Source organism: Vespula vulgaris, chromosome 1 (assembly GCF_905475345.1).
Source record: "Vespula vulgaris chromosome 1, iyVesVulg1.1, whole genome shotgun sequence".
Classification (NCBI taxonomy): Eukaryota; Metazoa; Arthropoda; class Insecta; order Hymenoptera; family Vespidae; genus Vespula; species Vespula vulgaris.
The window spans coordinates 19606200-19632295 of record NC_066586.1 but is presented as its reverse complement, the minus strand read 5'-3'; the positions used below and the strand labels follow the sequence as shown (position 1 = coordinate 19632295).

Here is a 26096-nt window from a genome sequence, read left to right as displayed (position 1 = left end):
TTTTTTGTTTTTCCCCAATTCGATCGGAGCCACCGAGCGAAGGGATATCTATTGTGAGAGGGGGACTGCTCGACGTACGATGTCTTGATCCAGTTTGATAAACTCGCTTATAACGAACTTGCGTTAACTCTGACTTCCGGTAAAGCGATTATATCCTGTTATTCGCGTATCAATTTTCTTTCCATTATCCCTCAGCCAATTGATCTCTTCGTTCAAATCGTAATAATTTTTTGACTACGGTTCGCACGCGATATAACGTTCAAAAGTTCGCAATCGTTATTCTCATCGTTAGTTAGCCTCATGGAATTATAATCGCCGATATATTTTTCGTCCTATTCGATTACTCAGCGATCTCCATGAGGACAGAACCCTCACCGTAAAAGGGGGCAAACGATTTTCCACGAAATTTCATAGACGTAAAACGTTTAATTAAACTTTCGCGAAAACTTTGGCTACGAATTTCGGACTGGCCAAAGTCAACGCGATCGAAACTAACGCAAACTCTTCCTTCAATTTTCCTATCAATTTTCATCGCTGACGTCACTGACCAAAGCACGCTTTAATAATTTATGTATATACCCAAACGCTGACTCTTCTACGATGTCGATCCTTCGTCCGTTCATATCTCTAAACTTTCGCGTTTAAATTTGATCGTTGCATCGCATATCGAAAATGTGCAAGTTCAAAGACGTAGAAATAGAAATCTTATCACTCACCGATAAAGGCTGATTTCAAGAGCCGATAATCAAAGTGACGGTTTGAAGATCGCAACCATTAACCTCGAAGATGCGTCGCATCGAGTACTGCAACGAACAAATGCGTTCTTACGATTGCTAACGCGCGTCGTTTCTTCGTTCGTTAAAAAAACTTTCGACCCGACCATCCATTCGAATTCAATAATTATCGCGCAATTAAGTCGCGGTGGCTTCTATCGTTTCCACTATTTTCGAAATAATTAGAACGAAGGACCGTTAAATGCGCTACTCTCAAATATAAAAATTTCTATAACGCCGTCTATCGTGCGATTCTCCAATGAACTTATCGATAATAGTTTACGTAACCTTCTTTTAACGACACGCGATAAAGTCCCCGAGATTTATGTTTCGACGATACTTTCAAAGATGTCGCTATCGTTAACCCTACATTAAAATAATGTTCCATATTATTCAGACAATTGATCGATGTACGTATTAATGATTAGAAACGATTGTATTAAGTGATATACATATGTACGATGGATCATCGAGTTTACGTTCGACCGATCGACCAATGCTTAGACACGACGTTGAAATTACAATTCATTATTTTCCTTGATTCGCAATTCAAGGTTATATTTTGTAGAGAATGTAAAAAATAGCTAACCTCCGAGGTTTGACCTGCTGAAGCAAATAACAATAACAACTTCTTCCATCGTAGTCGCACGTTTAGATAATTAATCTCGCGCATAGCAGAGGACGTGCATCTGCGCCTCGCCATCTAATCATCGAATTTAGAATAGAGAGAGGAAAGGCGCAAGCGTGACACGTTCCGTCCCACCGATAATAATTATATCGGGTGGAACGAGCGATACAAGAATTCGATCTATCAACGTTAATTAATGATTTTCTTTTTAACCGCCAGATACGTAAGTACTTTCTCAACGCACGGATCGAAAATCTAAACACTCGTAAAGTCAAATGCAAAAATCATTTATACGTATACGTAAAAAAATTATAAGCGGACAAACAAGAATTTTCTCTACATATGTATATTAGTATTCGTTGGAACGATCGCTTTCTCCTCCGTACGTTCGAAAAAAAGTAGTCAAGCGACGTTAAGGGGCTCCCCTTATTTTACCCACCCGACTAGAGCCGACACTGCTGCCGAAGCCCAACAGACTCGTAGAAAGACGAAGGCCGTCGTCGAGCGCGCACGGTTTTCTCGCGAGTGGGATTTCTCTTACATAAGAACGGCCGTTTCGCGTTCTTCGTTGACGTCGAAATATCCTACGTTTCAAAATACATCAATTGTTTTTCTTTTCGGAGATGAGTGAATAGCAAACGATTAAAAGTTGGTCGATTGTCGTACTCGTCGAAGTCAACACTCCTTCGTTTATCGACGCAGCTCGACCTATCGTTTACGCGCGAACGCGCTTTCCCCGTCGAGAAAATCGATCGATATTGCGGCGGACGGCAAAGTAGGGAGGAATCATGAGAATTCATTTTTCTTTCCACCTTTGTTAGAGCTCCAAGAAAAGACCATCCAGTGCACCATCCATTTTTCGAAAGTCTTCCTAATTGACGTTTTGCCGACCACCGTCGTTTTGCCACGCTTTTATTTATTTATTTTTTTTTTTTTTTTTGAATTTTACATTTCAAAATGGGCGGCAATAATACTGGAAGGAGCATCTTCACTTACGATAGTCTGGTACATGCATTATCAGGCGCAGCTGTAAGTACTCGACAAGTATCTGTCTATCTGTCTAACTGACGAAAATCAATGATTTACTTTTTGTATTTCTTCATCGAATTTTTTCTATTTCCTCTTTAGGGTAGCGTTATCGCCATGGCAACCTTCTTCCCGCTGGACACCGTGCGAAGCCGATTGCAACGTAAGACTTTAATTACGTTACCTACAAACGTATTCTCGCGATTCATTCTCCGTAATGACTATATTAATTTTTCTATCTCGTAAGCGATTACTTATGGCTCGTTAAAAAAAAAAAGAAAGAAAAAAACACTCCAAAACTTTTCATGCTGCCTCTTCTAATTCGATTTGAAAGAATAAATAATTTTGGAAGTTTGACCTTCCGTTCTAAAATCTACCTGCGTAAAAATAATGTTCTTGAAAAATTCATGAGACTTGGTATAGATAATTAAGTCCATAGAAATGATACAGTCGGCGTAACCAATGATAAGACGAACATAATTTATGTAGTTGTAAAAGTAAATAACAAAAATTAATATCGCTCTAACTCGACCTCCGGACTTTTATTAATTATGGAAAATTGTTGAAAAAAGCTTCCATAACGATTACGTCAAATGTATTATTTGTAAGAAACTTGAAAAATCTGATTTAATGCCCGTACTATTTCGTTTATCACTAAAACAAATGAATGCTTATGCAATATGAAAATGTTTAGTAGGAAATGTTAAACACTCAACTTTTTCTTTTTATATTTACAGTGGAGGAGAATAGAGAAGCAAAGAACACACTAGCGATGATACGTGAACTAACTTCGAAAGAAGGACCGTAAGTTGCCGTAACTAATTATCAAATGTATTTCCATGTTATACGTCAGAAACGTTCTTGTAGTTTTATATCTCTACGAGAATTTTCAAAAAGTCTCAAAGTCGTTTATTTAAAATTAATTAGTTGTTAACTTTTATACTTAACACTCAGGCATACGTTGTACCGAGGAATGGTACCCGTTCTTCAAAGTCTTTGTGCCAGCAATTTCGTTTATTTCTATACGTTTCATGGCTTGAAGATGTTGAGAAGTAGAAGAAATCAAACAGCTGGAAATGATCTTTTGGTAGCATCAATAGCAGGTGCGATCACGAATATTTTTCTTTTATACAATTTTTACGATATTAATTTTATTTGTAACGCATCTAACCATTCTCTCTCTCTCTCTCTCTCTCTCTCTCTCTCTCTCTCTCTCTCTCTCTTGCAGGTGTGATCAACGTGCTGACAACGACACCCCTTTGGGTAGTCAATACGAGATTGAAAATGAAAGGAATCGGTAGTGTTACCGAAAAGAACAATAACGATTACAACACATTGTATGGTAGGTAAAATCGTAAAATCTTATATTATCTCATTGCGTAAAAATGATAATGCATTCTCTAAGTGCAAAAATAAAATAAACAAAGATTCGTAGGATCAATTTGTTTGCGTATGTCCTGCATAGGACGTTAGTTTTGCAATTAAGAAAGTAACGATAGGAATCTGACTAAACGGACTTTCGTTTCATTTATTTCAGATGGTCTTTTGCATATATGGAAATATGAAGGATTGGAAAAATTATGGGCAGGTACATTTCCGAGTCTGCTTCTCGTTGCAAATCCAGCGATTCAATTCATGACGTACGAGAGTATAAAGAGAAAAATTGATGCATCCTCTTCTGGCATTCAACCACCAGCTTGGGTCTTTTTCGCTATTGGTGCGATCGCGAAAACGGTCGCTACGACGTTAACTTATCCTTTACAACTAATACAAACGAAACTGAGGGTAATTAGCATAATATTATATTACAAACTAAATTAAATTTTAATAATGCATATATAATGTAAACGCGTATGCATGCCATTTTTATAGCACGGACACAAGTATCCTGACTTACCACCGAATGCTGGAACTATCCAAATTCTTTTTTATATTTTAAAGTAAGTCCTATATACTATTTTCTTCTTTTGTTTAGTCTAACTAAATATCGTTCAAGATCTAATGATAAAGATCATAATTCTGTATCTTTTTTATTTATTTTTTTTTTTCTAGAAAACAAGGCATACTTGGATTGTACAAGGGAATGGAAGCAAAACTTTTGCAGACTGTCTTAACTGCGGCGTTGATGTTTCTAACTTACGAGAAGATATCAAGATTCGTATTTCGCATACTTCTTCATAGACCTGGTGTCAGATAACGATATGATTATTAGAGGCTGTATTTAAGCATAAATGGGTTACGAAAATTTAAATAAATATATATTAATGCGACTTTTCTTCTTTTTTCCATGTTACATAATTTTTATTTATAATATTACTTTTTTAATTTTAATATGTCTTTGGCAAAGTATAATAAACATATTTCCATAAAAAATTACAGTACGCACACGTATATGAATAAAGAGTGTAATCGCATTGACCATGAAGTTTTGAATAAACCATCTTTGTTTTTCAAGATGACAATACAAAAAGGAGAAAAGTCGTCCAAGCACGATTTCGCGGAGATTTGGAACATGTGAACGCTTAACATATCAAGGAAAAATACTGGCGAATTTAAGAAAAACGCCTTTTAGCATTCAACCAAATATCGAATATAAATTTAATTATTTAGTATCGCCTCATTTACCAACGCCTAAAAGTGTTTCAAAATGGCTAAGTGAGGAAGCAGATTTCACGAAATCTTTGAATGAAACAGATAGTGCACTTACAAAGATCCATCGCAAAAGGTTTAAAAGTGTACTCAAATTTTGGAGTAAATTAAAAATTCGGAAAGACTCGAAGAAGCGACTGAACAAAAATTCTGTAACCTCTAGGTATACACCAATCGTTATTCTCTAGTAATAATTTGATCTCGGTCTTTACATTCTTTATAATTTCTCATATTTTACAGTTGGAGTCTTCGTCATGCCGCGGAAACGATGAATACACAAGTTCGAAATGAAATTCCAAAAACAAAGAAATCTATCTCGTCTCGGCAAAACAGTGCTAGAACTAAACAGAATACTAACGTCAAACCAGTTATCGCATACGACTACGATGCGGCTATCAGCCAACCTGACGTACCAAATTTTTTGGGGCAAAAATTTAATACCGGCTTACCCATACGAAAGAAAGGTCTTTACACACGCGGGAAAAATAAATTGTCGACCAAGAAAAATACGGAAAATGTGTCACAAGCAACTTCTATTTCGAAATCTCAAAACAAGGAAGATGAAGTCAATAGTATTCCTGCTGAAGAGGGAACTGCAGAAAACGAAACTACTTCTACCGAGGGCGAATCAACACCAATCTTTTCTAAGGTTTGACAACTTTATTTCCCCGACTTGATCGACTAATTTTCACGTAAACTGTATCCTTTCTGCGCGTAGAAAAACTTTGCAAAGGATGATACACAGGAGGATTCACAGAGAGACAGCTCTGAAGATAAAAACAGAAGCGAAAATGAAAAGAATCTTGACAGTATAACTCCTAGGTCGACAACTTCGCAAAAAAAGGATAGTAAAATTCCACGAGCAAAAGTGATAAAATCACCAGTCGTTATTCAAATATCTCGTAATGACTCGGTCAAGCGATTATCTCTAACAAGCTCAAAAAAATCATTTGATTCGATTTCGCATAAAAAGGAAGTCTTAAAGGCACACGCTTATCCAAAGTATGTCTTTCAAAGTAATCGCGTTAATCCAAACGTCTATTTACTTTTATATATTCTATAGATTCGTTTCAAGCAAGCAACAAAGCTCATGTACATTTCTGAACGATAAACATGAGCCAAATGACGAAACGATCATTACAGAAACATCTCCTGCTATCATCGGTAGTGCTAGTGATCCATCAACCTTCACAGTTTTACAAAGATTAAAACAAAGCCACAACTATCGATCTTGCGACGATTGTAATCCAGAATCGAGCTGTCGAGATATCGATGACACGTTGAGCGAATCAAGGAGTTCACCGGAAAGACGATATATTTCGAACAAGTGGAGAAGGTAAGAAAAACTTATAATTTAATTTTTATGGAATATTCGCTTTCGATACGTCTGATTATTATTTCTTTCTTCTTTCTTTTTTTTTCGATTCAATGTAATTCAGATCTTTGAAACATCGCAAGTATATCGACACAAGCTCCGACGATTTCGATGTATCGTCAGATTATAGTTCTCAAAGCAGTGAGAAGAAAATGAAAAATCATAAAGACTTTCACAGTTCAGTGGCACCGTTAACAAAAGTCTCTTTGACAACTAAATCATCGTCAAGAACTAAAAATCGTCGTGGAAGTACATTTTCTTTTTTTAACACTCTTTTCGATATTGTTTTTTGGCCGTTTCTTTTTCTCAAGTCGGATCGATAATCTTGCAAATTATAAATACATACATACATACAATATATACAATTAATCATAAAAATAAAAAGTCCAAGTTCAACGTAAGCATAAAAGTTGTTATATTTTTGTACTCAATATTTTTTCATGATCCTACGTTGCACAATTTTCACTGATGAAAATACGTATGTATGTCGTAAAATATTTTATAGACTTCTTCTTATGTATAGTATTTGTTTATTATATATTTAATAACGTCTTATTATTTTCACTATCTCTCTATTAATTTTAGATAATGAATCATAAAGAAACTTTTCAGCATGTAAGATTTGTATATACACGAAAGAATAAAACGTCATTACACAAATAATAAATCAGTTTTTCGTAAATATTACATTGAAAATAGTGTTATGAAAAATAATGTGCCTTTGTTTAGAGAATAGATAAAATGCGAGCGACGCTATTAGTCTCTATAGCTTCATGGCACACCGATTTCTGAAAAGTACATTGATTAACAAGCGTACAATTGATATAAAAAAAAAAAAAGAATTAATTTGTGTGTGTGTGTGTGATCAGTATGATTTACCTTTGTCCATGGGTGCTTTCCCAATGGAGTGAAACTTCTTTGAGAAACGCGTGGATGTCAAGCTCTCATGAAGTTGTTCGATTTCATAGACAGTATTTCCTAATATTTTGGAAAAAACCTTCTCATTCTTTACCAAAGCTTTGTCAGCTACCACGGACAAATGCAATTGTTCGTTATAACTGAATAGAGAAAATCCGATACCTGTGTTACTTCTGAAAATTCATATATAACTTAATTACAATGGATTCGTAAGATCGTAGAGCCTAATGAAAATGACAAATTTTACTTGTTCGGTATCCAGAAAATGATATTTTTCACGGGATAGCCCACAATATGTACTTCCTGACATCCAGATAAATTGCTAAAAACCATCGTACTATGACTCTCTAACAGCAGTCTCAACAATATTTCTGGTAGTACGGCAGAGAAAAACTTCATTACCCAAAAATTAATCAAATAATCGAGATCTTCTCGAAGCTTATTATTAAGTTTCATAATTTCTTGAAGACGTTCGATCGTCCTTGAGTCTTCATCCAAATTCGAATATACTTTGCCATTTATCTCGGAAATACATAAAGGAAGTAGGCCAACCGAGATATCGTTGGACAAACGTTCTTTCGAATTTTCCATTTTAGCTGGCAGTACAACTGTCAGTGAATTCGGTGGAATTTCATTGATCTGCGTGTACGTTGGAAATATAAAATATTAAATCAGAGCTTCGAAACTTGAACGTGATCGATACGTACGCGTAAAAAGTACTTATGTAAACTTGAAGATAAGGCTGCCAACAAGACTTCAACAAATCTTGCTCCAGTAATGTTCTTTATTTCTTTGATTTTCGTTAAAAGTTTTTGCTGGCTTGGATTTCTATAATCATTTTCTGACCAATAAGTAACAATTTTTTGTCCAGTCAACTTTGATCCGTGAAGAGAACTGAAAGGATAAGAAGAATGTGAAATATAGCACGCAATTGTTCCAGTATATTATTAAAAGTACAATTTCGAGGAACATTAACGAACTTCTTATCCATACTGCGAATGGCCTGATCCATCAAATACGAGGGCATTAGAACAAAAACAACTAGATTTTTCCCAAAGATCTTAACCCTTTCGTAAACTTCTTTAATCAAAAATTCCTTGAGAATTATCCACCATTCAGAGAGAAATATCTGCATTTCATTTTTCAATTCGTCGAACGTAACGTGCTCGAAATATTTTATCTTCGCGTTGAAATAATTCCGTGCAACCGTCTTTAAGATTCGTAGAGTTTGTAGATCGGCAAAGGGCATGCACGCGGAAAGTACGTTATTCGAATAACAAGGCTGCTCACAGACATTGAAATTTTTCACACAGTGAGTAAATATAGGCAGCTTCAACGAAGTTCTTTCACAGTTCTTCCTTTGACGTCCTAACGAGAACTTTTCTTCTGGGATAGTCGAGACTTCGTTAGGTTTATCAGCAATAGTTTCCAAGAACAACTTCAACAGGGCAGGTCCGTCGCCGAGAGCATGATGAATACGAAATAAAACTGGGATCTTGATCTTGTTTCTTCTTCCACGATCCAGAATAGAACGGCCTTCTTCCATACGTCGAACGTGCTGATGACTGACGCATGAACAATTCTTTGAGATCAGTATCTCCCAGGATGTCGAATGGTGTTGTGGAAGCGGTTGATTACACTTCTTTTCCAATACTCTTTTCAACGATTCGCTGTAAATGTCATCGCAGTATCCATCGCAACGCGTTTGATCGTGCTCGAGCCATCTGATTCTTTCCTTCAAATCGATCTCCTTTGCTCTTTCCCAGAAGTAATATCCATACTTCTTGTTTTTACGATAAAGTATTTTCTCGAAAGTTGAACCGATTAATCGCTCTTTAATTAAATTTCTAAAGCTTTCTAGAACGTTCGCGTTTACTTGATGTTGATCCTTCTCCAAAACAACAAGGACATTTATGACAGAAAGAGCCGAGGGCTCTTCTACAGCCCAAATGCAATCGGTACCTTCCAAAAGACCAACGAATCTGTCCTTCAATTGATGCTTCAATAACGCTTCGACGATACGACGATAAATATAGAACAGAATTAAGACTATTATCGATACGGGAGTCAAGAGACAAAAGAAACCGTAATTAAATAGCATAAAATGCATCGTCGACGTTGAAACCGATATCAATGATAAAAAATCATCGTCAAAAGTCAATACGAGCAAGATCCTTCTTGGCCTTACTCCTGTCGTCCGTTCTGAAAATAATAATCTTTGATCTAAAACGAATCATGTTACAACCTCCTTTTTTTATCATGCTACAGCCGAGTATTTATTCAAGATAACAATATTTTTGTTGTTGTTCACTTACGAGAAATATGAGAAAGAGCGATTACACGATAGTCCAGTGCCGTAGCGCACTAAGTGGACTTTCCGTCTTCGAATTCGCTGTTCATATAGCGAAGCACCTGTATTCACTTAATGCCAATCCAATTTTCAAGAAACCTTATGCGTAACGTTATTATTTGCTGATATAATGAATTGTACAGAAACATGTATCTATAACTATATGTAAAGAAAAAGCTGAACCACCGTTGCGACAATAAATTTCAATTATAATATCCGAAGAATGATTTATTGATACGCATGTAAAAGCAGAGAAATTATATTTTGAAGGAATCCTTTTGTAAAGATACGACGCTGCTACTTCTACTGCTTTTGCATGCACGTCTTGCCTCTTGCAAATGCGCTCTTAAAAGTGCGTTCTCGTATACCAAGCGATCGCTTCGTCGTATCTCCATGGCCAATTGAGCATCTTTGCCTAAAGAAAGGCGTATCTCGGGCTTGCTCGAAACATTCGCGTTACGTGCCTTTTGCAGCGCATCCTTAGAAATGACAATCAATCCTTAAGCGCTATCCTTAATCGAACGCAACGTGATCGCATAAAAATTTATTTTACCTGCAATGTCTCGATCGAACCTCTCAATAAAACTTCTTCCTCGTCCTTACGTTTTTTAAGATTCAAATATTTGGTACAGACTCTCTTTATCGCTTCTTCGCGTTCTATTAAATTTTCAGCCATATTCAATAACTTTCGTTCGAGTACCTCTATCTACGAAAAAACAAACGAATGACATCATCGGCGAACGATGTAAATATCACTCTCCGTGAGGTAACGTTTGGAAATTTCGTTGACCTGTTTATTCTTCTCTTCGACGTGAGCGTTCATTGTAACGATTTCTTTCTTTAGTCGTTCGTTTTGCTTTAACAGATCGTCGTACCTATCAAGAATTGTTCAAATAGATATTTTAATACGCGATCGATCGTATCTTATAACATTACTTTCTGTGCCAAATCCGTTGCACTTCTCTTTTCAAAGGTTCCGGTAAGGTATCCGTATTTCCAATACGTGCGTCCGTTACACTTTGTCTGAATAAATCTAACAAAAAGCTGTTAATTGTACCGATTGTAAAAATAAAAATGTATTTCTTATTATTACACAATATACACGTGTCGACTAACTCAACATATTTTTATTCAGTTTATTAGCTTTCCTGAGATCATCGACTATAGCAACTTTTTGTGCTTTTAAAGCGGAATATCGTAGCCATTGTTCGGATTCCAAAATACGAGAAAATGTTAAACTCGCTTCTAATTGATCCAAGGTCTCGAATAAATTTCGAATCTTTGTTTTGGTAAATTCTGTTTCAAATACTTCTAAAATGAAATCCTTACGTAGAAATATTTTTTTAAATATTATTGATTATATCGTTAATATATCTATATCTAACTCGCTTCCTTCTTCGATAAATCACTATGAAACGCTGTAAAATCATTATTCTCTCTTCTATAATTTTCTACTGCTACCGTGGTTGTCTGAATATTCGTAATAATATTTTTCGGGAAAGTATTGACGAGTTCTTGCGACGTTCTCTTGATTTTCTTCTCCGTCTTGGTTTTGCTAATAAAAATAAAAATGATCGATGTATTCGACTTTCCGAGAATTTAAGTTCGTGCGTCGTTATACCTTAATACATTACTAGAATGATGAATAATCCCTCCCATATTTAACCTTATTTAATTATCGAACTGCCAATAATAAATACATGGATACTAATCGACGTAAACAAAATAAATAATCAATATGAATATTACGCTTATTTCAAATCTGTATATGCGTGAGTGTATGTGTATATATCAGTTTTATCCGTCCAAAATATAACGTCTAAAGAAAATAGGACTTTTTAAATAACGACAACGCCATTTACATTTCGTTTCATCGTAGAAAATTTTTTTCTTGTGCTGTACAATAAATCTATTATTATAAGTTTAATCGTACGGTAATAAATTTTAAAATATCGCTTGCGAACATATAAATACGATATAATAACGCGTCATATTAAAATGCATTAAGTCATCGATCCTATATCGAAGTGGTAACACTTTTTATTTACTTATAGGACACGGTTCTGAAGCATATCGTTTAAAACTTCCGTGTACACGCCTCAAATGATCTTTTAAACGTTCCCTCGTATTTTCCAATACAGCGAGCATCGTTATTCTGGACTCACTGTTTAGAGCGTCATTGAAGCGTTCCAAGAGAGCCAAATCTATCTGTGGAACACCGTCCAAATCTTCAAGGAGTTCTTTCATCCTCGTAACGTCGTTGGTTAAACTTTCTAAATTAAAATCTTTCGATGACGTACTGTGAACATAGAATATATCGCAATGAAATACTGTGAAATTTACAATAAAAATCGTATACATACTTTTGCTCTTTCGCGATAAATTCAGAACAAGTTTCGTATAAATCTAAACATTCGAGATTATCTCTGAGATTTCGTTGTTCCAAATATCTCCGAAAAATTTGTCTACCACGCGGATGCGTTAAAGTTTTCGTAATATTATCTGTTATCTGATCCAACTCCTCGCGTTTCAGACCAGAAGTACATTTTCCAATGCAGCCTATCGTTCTTCTTGATAGAGGAGCCTGCATGCTTCATGCCGGTTACTCAAAAATGGAAAGTAACGTCAATGTTAAAGAAATCGTTTAAGTAAATATTCAAATTGTAAACTTTGTTCGCGCGCGCGAGTCGTGTTATATTCATACTTAAACACAGTCAAGACGTAACACCTAGAAAAGTAAAGCGGTATTATATATAATCGATTAAACATTAACTTTTTGTTGTTACTGTCGTTTTATTAGTCCGCGCGTCTTCTATATATATATATATCTGCGCATTTGTGTGTGTCTATATATATATATATATATATATATATATATATATATATATATATTCACGTTTTCGCGAATCTTGAAACGCAATTCGCATGCTCAAAAAAAAATAATCATAATCAATGAACGTTTTATGAGAACTATTACGTCAGAGAAACAATGAAATGCCAAATTATAACTACGTTGTACGTTTGAAATTTTTTAATACAAGATATTCAATCGTTCCATAGATCAACACCAACGAACCGTCGACGACGATGCAACTCAAACTTATAAATAGATTTCTCTTCTGTTTTTATCTGCTACAAAGAAATTTGGAATATCGTATCGCGTTCTACGACTCAAGCAAACGCTAATGTACGAGACGAAGGACGTTATCGATCGCAAATTTTGCCGGCCGGATTTACGCTGACTGCTTACCTTAATCATAGGATGACCCATTTTCTGAATATAAAAAGACAGTAAAACGTAAGACGTTCATCGTTTTCCAAAAGAACCTCAAAAAATGTATTGTTTGAGATACATTGTATTGATATACACAATCTTTGTTTTTAATTACGCTAAAAACAATCACGTGATTCAAGTTGAAACGTAATAGTACATCACGAAACGCACTATATCGCTTCACAGCGAAAACTAAACTTTCCTTAACTCCTCTTCGCGTTCCTTTCCAGAGAAGTGCCCTCTAGCTTTTCACACGACGTCTCTGTACATATACAAGAAAAGAATATCTTCCGAAGATTTGGAAACTCTTTCCACGAAAACAACAAAGCTAGTAATTCTTATCGTTTCCTGTGTTTCTGTTTTTTCATATCAACACTACCCATATCAATCCCTCGTAACAACACTATTCAAAGAACTAAAGAAAGAAAGACAGAATATACTAATGGAAAAAGAAATGAATTTACTTCCTGTAAGAAATAATGAAAATAAATCTTCGTGTTGTTATTGAACCGTAAAATATATTTATTAGAATATATCAATTTCTTGAATAGCGATAACGTTGGAACATAACCTCTATAAATAAGGCAGATGTGAATACGAAATAAAGTAATTAAGATTTTTAGAATCGATCGTAATCTTTTTATATTCGTCGCAAACTTAAGTTTTCATTTTCCTAAAAATATAAAATATGAAGATGTGTCGTATATGCAAGAATGAGATACACCGACTTGTTACATATTTAAAATACAATGAATCAAGGAGTGTCGTTTAATATTCAGAGGATCGTTTGCAGTACAAGCCGTGTTGCCGTACGACGTGCTTTACATACGTAATTTATGTTTTACTAGTTTGTTACAATTTCTTGGAGAACAACATAATAGATTACTAATCTACGGCATATTTCATTAGTTAAAAATAAATTAATAATCTTATTAAAGGAATTTCTTTATTTTTTTTTTATTTTTTTTTTTTTATTTTTAAGATCAATTTACAAATGAATACGAAATACTGCTGAAACGAATCATCGAACGTTATTACTTATATTTGATTGGTTCTTATTCTAATATCTAGCCAATCAACATTATTACTACCTTACTATATATCAACAGGACCAGATAATGTCACTTTATAATATAAGAAAGCGCGAAAATGTTCCGGTATGAATAGTAACGCGATCAACGATGTACATATATATAATATTTTAAGATAATTAACTTTCCACCGTTTACATTTATTTTTGTATAATACACGAAATGGATAATGAATTTCCAGATTCAGATGAAGAGTACGATTTAATACATAAAGATGACTTTGAAGTTTTACAGGAAATTCAAGGTATATGCTTCATAACCTCTCTATTTGTAATTAAGATTTTCGTATAAACATTTATTTTTTAGCTCAATTAAATAACAAGAAGAATCTTAAAAATAATGAAGAACAAACGTTACAACAGACCAAAAAACAGGAACTATTTGAAAATGATTTCAATCAACCAAGCACTTCCACCCAGGCAAATGAATCTTATAATCATTCTATAGCTAATTTAAAAAAAAGGAATTATGATGAGTTATTTGGTGACATATCAGATTTATTGGAAAAAGATACTTTCAGTATGCAGAAACATATATGGAATTCTCTTACAAAATTCTTCTTACAAAATGTTAAAGTTTCATTTTGATATATTTATTTTATAGCCGAGTTCTTAGAGCCGAAACAAAAAAGACCTTGTTGGAATGAAACTGATGCTATCATTAAAACAGTTGTTAACACAAGAAAAAAATTGCAAGAAGAAGATAATCATAGACCTAATAAAACTAAATATTATCAGGAGTAAGATTATTTATAATTCATAACTTAAAAAAATCTCAATTTACAACTTCAATAATTTAATGACTATATTTTTATTAATAGTAACGAAAATGGTAACATTTCTTTACGCGTACCACCCTGGAATTTTATAGCATTAACTAGACCCTTTGATTCTCAACGTTTATATATTAGAATCAAGAATGAAGAAAATGCAACTATAGAATCAGTAAAACCTGTTCGTAATCTATTATCGATATCATATGATCAACTTAAGGCAGAAGCAGAAGAAATTGTAAGTACATTTAGAATAAGACTTACTTGCAATATTACCTAAAGCACTAAACATATATATCCTGATATGTTATTAATTTATACATTAATTTATGCTATAATAGATTATCAATAATGCAAAACGTGCAAGTTTAGCAGCCACTACATCTTTTGATTATGATAAAACAACTGGCACTGAATTATGGGTTGATAAATATAAACCTAAAAAATACATAGAACTTCTTTCGGATGAAAATGTTAATAGACAGTTTTTGTATTGGTTAAAGTTATGGGATAAAATAGTATTTAATAAAGAAATATCTTCTCGAAAAAAAAGAATTAATGTATCTACAACAATGGCAGAAAAATTTGAAGATAGTAATCAAAATGATGTGGATAATAAAGGGTATCCTATTCATAAGATAGTATTACTTACAGGACCTCCTGGATTAGGAAAAACAACTTTAGCACATTTAGCGGCAAAACATGCAGGTTACAATATTATTGAAGTTAATGCAAGCGATGAAAGAGGACCTGATGCTTTTAGGTGATATAACATAGATAAATTATATAGTTATATGCAATATTAATATTTATAAATATTTTTTTATAGACAAATACTTCGTGCTTCAACACAAATGAAAGCAGTAATGGGTAAAGATCCACGTCCAAATTGTCTAATTCTTGATGAAATAGATGGTGCACCAACAGCTTCAATTGAAGAACTTTTAAAATTTGTACAAGGGAAATCTTCTTCCAAAGATAAAAAATATAAAATGAAAACTGAAAAAAAAGAAGAAAGTTGTCAACGTCCCATAATTTGTATTTGTAATGAACTATATACTCCATCTTTAAGGTCTGTATTTTAACTAAAGATATATAATACAATTTAAAGAATTACCATAAAAATTAATTATATGTTCTAGACCACTCAGAAATTTTGCTCTTGTAATATCTGTACCACCAGTAAGTACTACACGATTAGTACAGAGACTAATGGAAATAGCGCAAAAAGAAAAATTAAAAATACATCAAAATGATCTTCTAAAATTAGTAGAAAATTGTGATTGTGATATTAGATCATGTCTTGGTACATTACAATATATGGGAAATGTTGATCTAAAGCATAATATGTCTTTAGGATTAAAAAATACTCGCAAGGGATTATTCGATACATGGAAAGAAATTCTTAAAATTCCTGTCACTAAAACGGGTATTCTATCCACCCGCGATAGAATGTATAATATATTGAGAATAGTACAAAGTGGTAATTTGATTTTTTTTTTCAGTTTTAACATTAACTACTTGTTTATTTCTCATCTGTTTTACTTGCTTAAACTTAATATTATTGCATTAATGTAATTTTTTCACATAGGAGACAATGAAAAATTAGTTCATGGCATATTTCATAATTATCTTACAAATTGTAGTGATAAAATACCAAATATATCTGAAGCAACTGAATGGTTTCAATTTTATGATGAAATTTCTACTTCTGTTTTACATAATCAATCTTGGTCAATTATGCCATATACAAATTATGCATTTTTTACATGGCATTTAAATTTATCTACTATGCAAGTTCCGAAATTATTTTACCCTGTTATTATATTTGAAGTAAATATCTTTGTGTTAATCAAGAAATTTTTACAAATATAAATTAGTAATGTGTAAACGAATACAAATATATTCTATGTTTATAGACAAATCAAAAAATCGCAAAAAGCACAAGCATCTTGACAACATTGAAACGGAATCGTGGAATTGATAATGTAACATCGATTATGGATGTTACTCCTATTTTACCTGATCTGTTAAATCCACAAATTCGTACTGTTTCTGGTCATTTATATTCTTCTGCAGAAAAAGCTCATCTCTCACGTGTTGTTAACATTATGTTAGATTTTGGACTTACTTTAGTACAAGAGAAAAATACAGAAGGAAGATATGAATATCAACTGAATCCGTAAGTGAAACTGTAAAAAACTGTATGTTTGATAATTGATAGTAATCCTTTACATGTTATTTCTTCATATTGTCAAAAATCCAGCAATTAATTCGTTTCGTAATTAACTATAGCAATATTTGTGAAATTGGCTGCTTTCATGATTGTAAAAAACGTGTGAAAATTTCTTATGCAGTATTACAAATTATTTCTCAAGAATTACAAATTGAATATGTTAAAAAATCTGCAAAAGTCACAGGAATTACACAAAATGATACAGAAAAAGAAGTACAGAATAAAATAAAAGAAACTGCCATAAGTGTGAATTCAATACAGTCAAACAAATCTATGATAACAAATAATGATACATCTGTTACATCAAATTGTTCAAAACAAGTTGATAAAACTTCAATACAAATTTCAGTGAGTTTTTTAAGAACTTCTAAGAATATTCTGTGATAATAATATTAAATTTATATATATATATATTTTTTTTCTTTATACTTATCCTCATGTAGAAATATAAAAATTACTTTAGTAAAATAATGGTACCTGATGATAACAATATCAAAACAAACGCAAAATTATCTCCAAAATCACACGAAATAAAACAAATCCGAGACATCGTGAAAAAATATGGTTTCTGGTACAAATATAAAGAAGGTTTAACTACTGCAGTACGACGACAAGTTTTAATGAAAGATCTGCTATAACTTTTGTCAGTAATAATCAATATATATATACACACACACATATATACATATATATATATATATACATACATATATATATATATATATATATATATATATATATATATATGCACATAATATGATAAACATTATTTTAAGATAATTGTAACTAATATAAAATTATTTTTTATAACTTTTATGTATTTTTATATTAAAACATAATTTTGAATATAGCGTTTTGCATATCATTGAATATGCATATCGTTTGCGATACTATCACTAAATTTATTTATCTAATCGAAAAATAAAAAAAAAATCTTTTTGCATCTCATCTAATTGAAAAGTTTCATATTTTCCCGCACAAAACTTTAAACCAGTATATATTAAACTCGATCGATTTTTAATCGATAGTATCGCGAGATCTATTTCATTATCCCACGTGATCACGAATATTTCTGTATTTCTATTAATGTTATTTTGAAACACTCGTAACTGGATATATTCCTTAATATATATATCGGATTACTTCTATCAAAAATAAAAAATTCTTAATCCTTAATCTCTTCTTTTAAACATTGTAAAAGTAAAGAAGACGTCAGATATCGAAGTGTGCTTAATTCACCTCCATGTGTACTTGCAGTGTTCTCCATAATTGCCATTTCTTATTTGTTTCGTTATTTCAAAAAGCCTTAATTTAATGACTTTAATATCATTTGATTTTATAGAAAATAATAGAGATAAGAAAAAAAGAAATATATTTGTATATATTATTTATGGAAGATAACATTTTGGATTTAATTCAACATTAAATTTAAATACATTAAATGTAAATAAATTAATTAATTAAATGAAATGGTAAATTCGCGATCCTGATATAAACAAATATTCTTTTTGCGTAACGCGTGACGAAGGAAAAACTTGATACATATCTCATTGTGTTTCAGTTCCGTGTACGCCTTTATCGAGTATAGTTTCAATACTTCCAACAATTACCATATTTCATACGTCTCATAGCTATGACTTTAATATAGAACTTGATTTCTAAGAATAAAATTATGAATTTAATTAAACTTTAGGAAAGAACAAACTAAAAAACTTGTTATTTGACTTTAATATAGAATTTAATTTATTAAAATAAAATTATGATTTTCATTGAACTATGGAAAAGAAAAATGTATTAAATATAAAATAATCATATACGATTTGCTTTTATTTTAGCGATACGAACACTCGATTATTTTATTGATACGCATGCAAATGAAATTCTGAAACAGAGAAATAACAAGATAAGTATCGTAATAGAGTCAAAAATATTAGAAGAAATGATCGATATAAAAATATATTTACCTTAAATCTTTGTTGATACTTGGAGCAAAAACCTTTTGAAAGAGCTTTGCTGTTTATGGATTTTGTAAATATTATATTCCGTTACACGTTGACTCGAATCAGTTTACGCGCAAAAAGGTACAACACAACAAACTTATACGTCGGTATAATAGGCTTACATTGGGGATAGTGTTTCCCCCACCATGTTTATAGTTCACATTCTATCCATATCTGCCGCTGAAGTCGCACGCGCTACGAGCAGAAGGTAACAAGTAGCCTTAAAACTACGCGGGTTGTCATAATTGATAAGAGTAAACTTTTCAATTTATAAAATTATTTTATCATTATAATTGTTATAATTATTTCGTTTATATAAATGGAGCAAAAAAGAAAAAAATATTATTTTCCGAATAAGGAAAGTAATCAAAAAAAACGTAGACACCTTACTTTAGAAACAGGCATGACAGGATTTCTGTGCACGTGTAATTTTCGTGAAAAGGACTGTGTACGAGATGCATATAAATTACTTAACGAATTTGCAGACGAAATTTATGGATTAAACAACGATAAGGTATACCAGTCGATTGAGTAAAGTAATTTAAATTTTTACGAAAATCGTTATCTATAAAGTATATAATTTTTTTTGAGATATCAACGATCGGTGCGAAAGAAGACTCTGTAGTAAATGAAATACAGTCTCCTGAGAATGATCAGCAAAATAATAGCGATGAAGAAGATATATCAACTGCTTTAAGCAAAGAAATTAATCAATTAAAAGCAGAATCTGAAAAACCAATTGCTTCAAGAAGATTTCAGGTAGATTTTTTATCAAATTTTGTATTGTTTGGTATACTAACTGTATAACTTTTATTAGGTATATTGTATAACTGTATAACTGTATAACTGTATAACTGTATAACTTTTATCAGGTGGTACATACTGGTGTAAAAAATGTGGTTTTTATTAAAAGTACATTATCGAATCCTTTAGAATTAGTTAGTCATATAATCAAGGAATTAGACAGGACAAAACAGCAACGCAGTAGATTCTTATTAAGACTTTTACCAATAGAAGTTGTATGTAAAGCATATATGAATGATATCAAATCAACAGCAAACGTGATACTTGAAAAATATTTTTCTCAAGAACCAAAAACATATAGTATTGTATTTAAGTGAGTATTATTCAAAGATAATCAAAATTTATGTGGTTATTGATAGTATTGTTATAAATATAATAAAAAATCTTTTCTTCAGTCGTCACAGTAATGACAGTATACATAGAGAAGAAATTATTAATGACCTAGCAGAAATAATAAAGAAAAAAAATCCTGGAAATAGAGCAAATTTAAAAAATCCAGAACTTGCTGTTGTGGTAGAAGTAATAAGGGGTACATGTTTGATATCTGTTGCACCTGATTATTATAAATATAGGAAATACAACTTACTTGAAATTTGTGCTGTAAAACAAAATATGACATGTGCCAAGGTATATTACATATTAATGATTATGCATGAATAATACTGGTGATTTACAAATAAATAATATTTAATTATTTTTATACATAGGATTGTACAATAAAGAATTCAGATACAGACAAGAAAGAGATTGAAATATCCAATAAGTCTATTACTAATACAGAAAATTTATTAACACAAGATAGTGAAGATGATAATGCAACAAAGTCTGAAACATCAAATATAATCAAATGAATACAGGATGGAAAGTGACAGTATGTTTGCTTATTATTTAAAAGAGGAAAAGATAATATTTAGTAAATTGTAATCAAAAGTGAGTTCTTGTAAAAAATTCATTTTTCTCTATATAAAATTTGTTTAATTATCAAAATTCAATATAATATATGAATAGCATATTTGTATTTGTATGCTATTATTACTAACTTGTTAATATATGTATTGTACTGTATGTATGTCTTACTTGTTCTTTCAAAATATTATATATTATTCTTACAAAACGTGAGTAGTATTTTACAAATACTTTAACGTTAATTTATCATATTGTTTAATAGTCATATATTACTAAAAATTTTTTTTTTTAATTTTATCTCATTTTCAACAATTATTTTTTAGCATTCATATAATACCCACGATTATTTTTTTTTTATAAAAGTAAAATATTATTATTTCAGTATACCAATTAAATCATTAATATATTTTATATATTAATATTATATTAAAGCGTTCTATATAAAAAAATGAAAATAAATGTAATCTATTTACAATTTATAGAACGAAAAATATCAAGGTCCCATGGTGTAATGGTTAGCACTCTGGACTCTGAATCCAGCGATCCGAGTTCAAATCTCGGTGGGACCTGGCAATTTTAATTTTTATTAAATTTCGTAATTTTTATTCTTAAAAATGCTTATTTTATATATTAATTAAAACATATGAATAATATACGAAAATATATTAAATTTTTTTAGAAACAACAATAACGAGAAATCTCATCATCAGATATTGTTGCGTTTCTTAAAGTCGGACATAACATTCAGCGCCATCAGCTGACCGTGTCGTTTTTATGAATCAAATTTATTATGTGTAGCGTTGATGTGTTGAAGTACAGCGCTCATTTGTTTAGTGGCGGTTTATATTTGGGAGAAAATAAGATTTCAATGGGTGTGTACTATTGTCAAAATCGAAAAATTAATACGAATTCCATAGATTTCTTATTGAATCATATTTTTGTCATATTCATATTTGGAATAAATAACTGAACTGTAATAACGTAAGTATTTTTGTATTAAGATATAACCTCACACTCACAAATTGTTTGCAACATCTAACGAATTATCCATTACAACATTGGACATGGAAATGATATAATACATTATAATATATTAAAATTGTTTACAGTGTTTGTGTATAAGATAAAAAATTAATTCAAAATGAGTGCGCGTCTTTTAAAAGATCCTGCTACCGTTAGTAGCCGCATATTCGTAGGACATTTACAAACAGATGACATGACAAAACATGAACTAGAAGAACACTTTTCAAAATATGGAACTATTGTGGGATCACTGATAAATCGAGGATTTGGTTTTGTTCAATTTGAAGAAGAACAATCTGCTCAGAAAGCTATTCAGAATGAAAATGGAGCAATGTTCAAAGGCAGAAGAATAGGTAGAAAATCTTTTTATTTGTTCTCTCCCAAATTTTAATACATTATTTAAACCTTGTAAGTACCGTTGAATCAACAAATTTTTTTTCATAGATGTTAGACCTGCAAAAAAAGATTCTCAATCTGGTAGTAATAATACAGGTGGAGGAAATAATAGCGGAGGTATAAATAATTCTGGAAGTATAGGTGGTTCTGGTATAGGTAGTGCTAACAGTGGACTAGGAAAACCACAGGGTAGCTCTAATAATCAATTTGGTAGCACAAACAATCATTTTAACAATGCAAATGACTCCTTTAGTAGTGGAGGTCAAGGCTTTAATAATACAAGCCAAAATCTTGGTAATGATAATCAATTTGGTAGCAATTTAAAAGGAAACAGTTCCATGACAAGTCAATTCATTGATGGAAATCAGAGCAGAGATAGTACAAATGATCAATTTGGCAATATGAACCAACATCGTGGAAATAATGATCAATTTAATAATAATAATCAGAATAGAAACAGCAATCAGTTTGGTACTGGTAATCAAAACAGAAGTGGAAATGAATCATTTGGTAGCGGTCCAGGTAATCAGAATAGAGGTGGAAATAATCAGTTTGGCCTTGCTACGAATCAAAATAGGCCAGGTGGCAACCAAAATCGTAATCAAAATATACCTGGTGGTAATCAAAATTCAGGCAGTGGAGGTGGAGGAGGTACTACTCCTGGTGGAGGTGGTAGATTACGAGGCACTAGAGGTGGAAAAAATAGAAATAAAAATAGAGATAATTCTTCTGGGAACAATTTTAGAGATCGTAGTCCCATTAATAGAAGCACTCGTATAGATGATAAAAGTGGTCGTGATTGGGATCATAAACCGAATGACAGACTACGTAGCAACACTTTTGGAGGAAGAGATTCTTTTAATGATAGTAGCTCTCGTTATGACGATTTCAAAAATTCTGGTCCACGAGATATGAATATAAGCTTTGGGTAAAAATTTTTTATAAAAGTATTGATATTAAAAATGGAATAGCATTTTACAGAAATATATGTTTTTTAGAAACTCTGCAAATACAGATTATTCAACAATTGCAGCTGAAAAAAATGACTGTGAAATTATAGTAGTTAATAAAGCATTAACGTAAGTTGATATTTTTTACTAATAAATATTCTTTACATGTATTATAACAAATTATATGTAATTATAGAGAATATGCAGAAGCCATTGAAATGCGTTTGAAGAAAGTAGGTTTAACTGTAGATCTATTATTTCCAAATGAAGATGTTCTCTTGAGCCGTGTTCTTGGTAATATAGCAAGTCGTGGTTGTTTATATGCTGTAGTAGTGACTCCTATTAATCAGGAACATCACTCTCTCACACTTAACATTTTACATGGTTTACCTCAAGGTAATTAATTTTAATTGTTCAGTTACTTAAACTATATGCAAATGCATATTTGCACATGTATAATTTTAATTGATTTATAGAACACAGAAATATGCCCGTTGAAGATGCTATTAATTTAATATCAAGGGATTTTGCTAATTACAAAGCAGGGGGTCGTTCAGTTCCTCTTAATACACCTCTTGCGATCGAGCGTCATCCTGACGCCATCCAAGTCCTCCTAAATATGTTAGCAGATAATCGTCAGTTGACTGTACTACAATATGACAGAGTTATAAAATATCTCGAAGTTAAAAGAGAAGAACAAGTACAAGTAGAATTGGGTGATGCAAAAGACTTACCAGCTACAACATTGACAGTTAATGATCCAAAACAGGCTGAGCTACAATCGAGAATACTTAATATTTTGAATAGCAATAAAAGCAACTCGTCAGCTCCAGCACCCAGTCCAGTTCCAGCACCAACACCAGCACCGGCTCCTGTCCCTCCAGCTAATTGGGGAACAGGTAAAAGATATAGAATTACACTGATAAACTTTAAATTCTATATATACACTATTTGGTACTCCAATAATTTTTGTAATATAGATATTATTGGTGTGATAGTATCAATAAATCAGGACAGTTCAACATTGAATGTTAAATCAAATATCTAATAGGTATCCCATCATTAATTTTTGCTAGCAACAAATATTAAAATTATATTATTTTTTTATTATCATTTTCTTCATTTTAATATTTAGTTATTTCATGTAAAAAATTTATACTGACAATTTATGTATTTAGTATAGTACACTGAAGCATAAGCTTAGTGTTATTATTTTATAGTAAAACTGCAGTTATGCTGAGTTTTTTCTAATGATTATAAAGGATTCTATTTCCTTTATTGTACTGTGGTACAAATCATATCTTACACACAATACTTTATGAAATTTTTTATACATTAGGGAAGATAATTCCTGCGTGACACACGTCAAAATTTATCTTCTCTTTATTTTAATACCGCGTATACGGACTTTTGCTATGCAATTTCCGTTTTTTATCCGTGAATAAAACTTCTCTTGAAGAAGTTATTACGTGCGCGTTCTTACGTGCAATTACGATTGTTCTTAATCAGAACGAACTTCGTACGCTTTGAAATTAATTGAGTGCAAAGTGGTGTTTTGTGAAATTGCGGCACAGTGTGGTCAAAGCGAACGAACTTCAAATCATACTTTGTCTGGGCTTGTACCCACCGACTTCATGAACACATCATGTTATGCCAGCAGCATCAACAAATGCCACATCAGCATCAACGACTTCTACAACTACAACGGGAGTTTCACCATCGCCATTATTAAATGATCCAACGGTTCAAAAGGCTCTTGACAGTTTGTTACAAGGCAATTTGCTCAAAAGCATTGGTGACCAACAACCAGCAGCAGCAGCAACAACAACACCTCTTTTTGCAGCTTTTCCTAATATTGGTCGTTTTTAACTAGCTTCACAGTAATTCATAAAACTTTGTTAACTACTCGAACCATTTTGTTCTTAATCACTCATTTTTTGCTACCTTATTCAATGACAAATATATTGCACACTTTATAAAAATTGTAGGAAAATGACATAAGTCATTTTCTTATACTCAATACTGCATACTGTATCCCTATATTTTAATTATTTATAAAATGCTTTCTTCTTTGCATCCAATCATATTAAAACCACAATGCTTTACATACTAGAATATTCTTTTATAATTAACAGAATCCTCAAAGTTTACCTAAATTATTCATGATCATATTACTTTTAATCACATCTATGTAATATCTGTACACTATTGAAAAATTTTGTTAAATAATGTAAAAAAAATCGAATATCTTATTGAATCTATATTTGAAGTTACATTTAATAGGGACTCGGTATAATAGCAGTATACAAATTTTTTAATTGTAAATGTCTCATTCTTTGATATAAATAATCAGAAATGATAGCGTGTGTGTATATCTCTACACATACACTCATTCACACACATACGTGTACGTGTGTGTACTGCTACTATATGATTTCATTATTAACTCAGTATAAAAGTTATGGTATGATATGATATGATTTTAATTTAACATGAACGCGATATTAATTTGTTCAGTTACACATAATGTCTTATATGCAATATAATGATATTATAAACTTAATCGGCCTTTCATTGTTTTCTAGGAGTAGCAGTAATATTAAAGATTATTTCTTTTACTTGATATAAGTAATGTAAAAATATTTTCCATTAATAAGAAGACAATTACATTTTTTAAATAATATATAGAATACCATATGCAACTAAATCAATTTTTATGTATATATATCTTTAATGATTTTTTTATATAATTTATAAACTTTACACTATCATAATGAATTATTAAATATGAATTTCTCAAATCCTGGTAAAAATATTTGCATCTCGTAAAAATAATTTCATCTTTTAAATGTGACAATATAATGCATTTCTTTCCATTAACAAATATTTCTTTTCATTAATTATATAGATTTCTTTCTTACTATT

General features: G+C 31.7%; 9 protein-coding genes and 1 non-coding gene across 14 annotated transcripts in view; 6 read left to right on the top strand and 4 right to left on the bottom strand.

Moving 5' to 3' along the window:
* The window catches only part of LOC127068129 (myocardin-related transcription factor A), a 182446-nt gene extending 181457 nt beyond the window's left edge, over positions 1 to 989 (bottom strand). Inside the window, exon 1 of the mRNA XM_051004716.1 lies at positions 717 to 989. The gene's annotated coding sequence lies outside the window, so the exon portion shown is untranslated. The remainder of the gene's footprint in view (positions 1 to 716) is intronic.
* An 877-nt stretch (positions 990 to 1866) lies between these two features.
* LOC127070498 (peroxisomal membrane protein PMP34) lies at positions 1867 to 4697 on the top strand. Its single transcript, XM_051008617.1, has 8 exons — positions 1867 to 2430; positions 2530 to 2590; positions 3165 to 3231; positions 3382 to 3530; positions 3656 to 3769; positions 3965 to 4212; positions 4300 to 4367; positions 4480 to 4697. Exons 1-8 carry the CDS (start codon positions 2359 to 2361, stop codon positions 4622 to 4624), a joined length of 924 nt encoding a protein of 307 aa, XP_050864574.1. The 5' UTR covers positions 1867 to 2358; the 3' UTR covers positions 4625 to 4697.
* Positions 4698 to 4844: 147 nt separating this feature from the next.
* On the top strand, positions 4845 to 7147 carry LOC127070040 (uncharacterized). Its single transcript, XM_051007883.1, has 5 exons — positions 4845 to 5239; positions 5317 to 5725; positions 5795 to 6078; positions 6140 to 6412; positions 6516 to 7147. The coding sequence occupies exons 2-5, from the start codon at positions 5345 to 5347 to the stop codon at positions 6772 to 6774; spliced, it is 1197 nt and encodes a 398-aa protein (XP_050863840.1). The 5' UTR covers positions 4845 to 5239; positions 5317 to 5344; the 3' UTR covers positions 6775 to 7147.
* Positions 6430 to 9479, bottom strand: LOC127069237 (uncharacterized). Of its 2 annotated transcripts, none has more exons than XM_051006038.1 (5): positions 8350 to 9479; positions 8077 to 8263; positions 7617 to 8008; positions 7331 to 7542; positions 6430 to 7239 (listed from the first exon to the last, which is right to left on the bottom strand). In XM_051006038.1, exons 1-5 carry the CDS (start codon positions 9477 to 9479, stop codon positions 7223 to 7225), a joined length of 1938 nt encoding a protein of 645 aa, XP_050861995.1. In that variant the 3' UTR covers positions 6430 to 7222. The 2 variants fall into 2 exon arrangements, with proteins under 2 accessions (XP_050861995.1, XP_050862086.1); XM_051006129.1 differs by lacking the exon at positions 6430 to 7239 and having other exon boundaries at positions 7393 to 7542; positions 7617 to 7691; positions 7772 to 8008.
* Positions 9480 to 9963: 484 nt separating this feature from the next.
* Positions 9964 to 11378, bottom strand: LOC127068556 (uncharacterized). Its single transcript, XM_051004844.1, has 7 exons — positions 11341 to 11378; positions 11129 to 11274; positions 10836 to 11069; positions 10656 to 10752; positions 10510 to 10594; positions 10273 to 10425; positions 9964 to 10198 (listed from the first exon to the last, which is right to left on the bottom strand). The coding sequence occupies exons 1-7, from the start codon at positions 11376 to 11378 to the stop codon at positions 9977 to 9979; spliced, it is 975 nt and encodes a 324-aa protein (XP_050860801.1). The 3' UTR covers positions 9964 to 9976.
* Positions 11379 to 11576: 198 nt separating this feature from the next.
* Positions 11577 to 13763, bottom strand: LOC127070794 (uncharacterized). Of its 3 annotated transcripts, none has more exons than XM_051009446.1 (3): positions 12970 to 13763; positions 12083 to 12324; positions 11577 to 12018 (listed from the first exon to the last, which is right to left on the bottom strand). In XM_051009446.1, the coding sequence occupies exons 2-3, from the start codon at positions 12307 to 12309 to the stop codon at positions 11760 to 11762; spliced, it is 486 nt and encodes a 161-aa protein (XP_050865403.1). In that variant the 5' UTR covers positions 12310 to 12324; positions 12970 to 13763; the 3' UTR covers positions 11577 to 11759. The 3 variants fall into 3 exon arrangements, with proteins under 3 accessions (XP_050865403.1, XP_050865227.1, XP_050865319.1); XM_051009270.1 differs by having other exon boundaries at positions 12083 to 12447; positions 12970 to 13761; XM_051009362.1 differs by lacking the exon at positions 12970 to 13763 and adding an exon at positions 12796 to 12963 and having other exon boundaries at positions 12083 to 12447.
* Positions 13764 to 13860: 97 nt separating this feature from the next.
* On the top strand, positions 13861 to 17867 carry LOC127068576 (chromosome transmission fidelity protein 18 homolog). Its single transcript, XM_051004920.1, has 11 exons — positions 13861 to 14328; positions 14391 to 14603; positions 14688 to 14823; positions 14905 to 15094; positions 15198 to 15619; positions 15686 to 15928; positions 15999 to 16339; positions 16448 to 16689; positions 16776 to 17038; positions 17152 to 17440; positions 17536 to 17867. The coding sequence occupies exons 1-11, from the start codon at positions 14247 to 14249 to the stop codon at positions 17728 to 17730; spliced, it is 2616 nt and encodes an 871-aa protein (XP_050860877.1). The 5' UTR covers positions 13861 to 14246; the 3' UTR covers positions 17731 to 17867.
* A 1390-nt stretch (positions 17868 to 19257) lies between these two features.
* LOC127070448 (THUMP domain-containing protein 1) lies at positions 19258 to 21010 on the top strand. The gene is made up of 5 exons (XM_051008488.1): positions 19258 to 19606; positions 19684 to 19851; positions 19965 to 20209; positions 20292 to 20523; positions 20604 to 21010. The coding sequence occupies exons 1-5, from the start codon at positions 19412 to 19414 to the stop codon at positions 20745 to 20747; spliced, it is 984 nt and encodes a 327-aa protein (XP_050864445.1). The 5' UTR covers positions 19258 to 19411; the 3' UTR covers positions 20748 to 21010.
* Positions 21011 to 21299: 289 nt separating this feature from the next.
* On the top strand, positions 21300 to 21371 carry Trnaq-cug (transfer RNA glutamine (anticodon CUG)). The gene has a single exon. It is a non-coding gene; the product is annotated as a tRNA-Gln (tRNA).
* A 156-nt stretch (positions 21372 to 21527) lies between these two features.
* Positions 21528 to 26000, top strand: LOC127068633 (nuclear receptor coactivator 5). 2 transcript variants are annotated; one of them, XM_051005046.1, is made up of 7 exons: positions 21528 to 21783; positions 21912 to 22178; positions 22270 to 23149; positions 23220 to 23300; positions 23368 to 23567; positions 23648 to 24070; positions 24829 to 26000. In XM_051005046.1, exons 2-7 carry the CDS (start codon positions 21944 to 21946, stop codon positions 25038 to 25040), a joined length of 2031 nt encoding a protein of 676 aa, XP_050861003.1. In that variant the 5' UTR covers positions 21528 to 21783; positions 21912 to 21943; the 3' UTR covers positions 25041 to 26000. The 2 variants fall into 2 exon arrangements, with proteins under 2 accessions (XP_050861003.1, XP_050861042.1); XM_051005085.1 differs by having other exon boundaries at positions 21531 to 21783; positions 24832 to 25999.
* Positions 26001 to 26096: the final 96 nt, after the last annotated feature.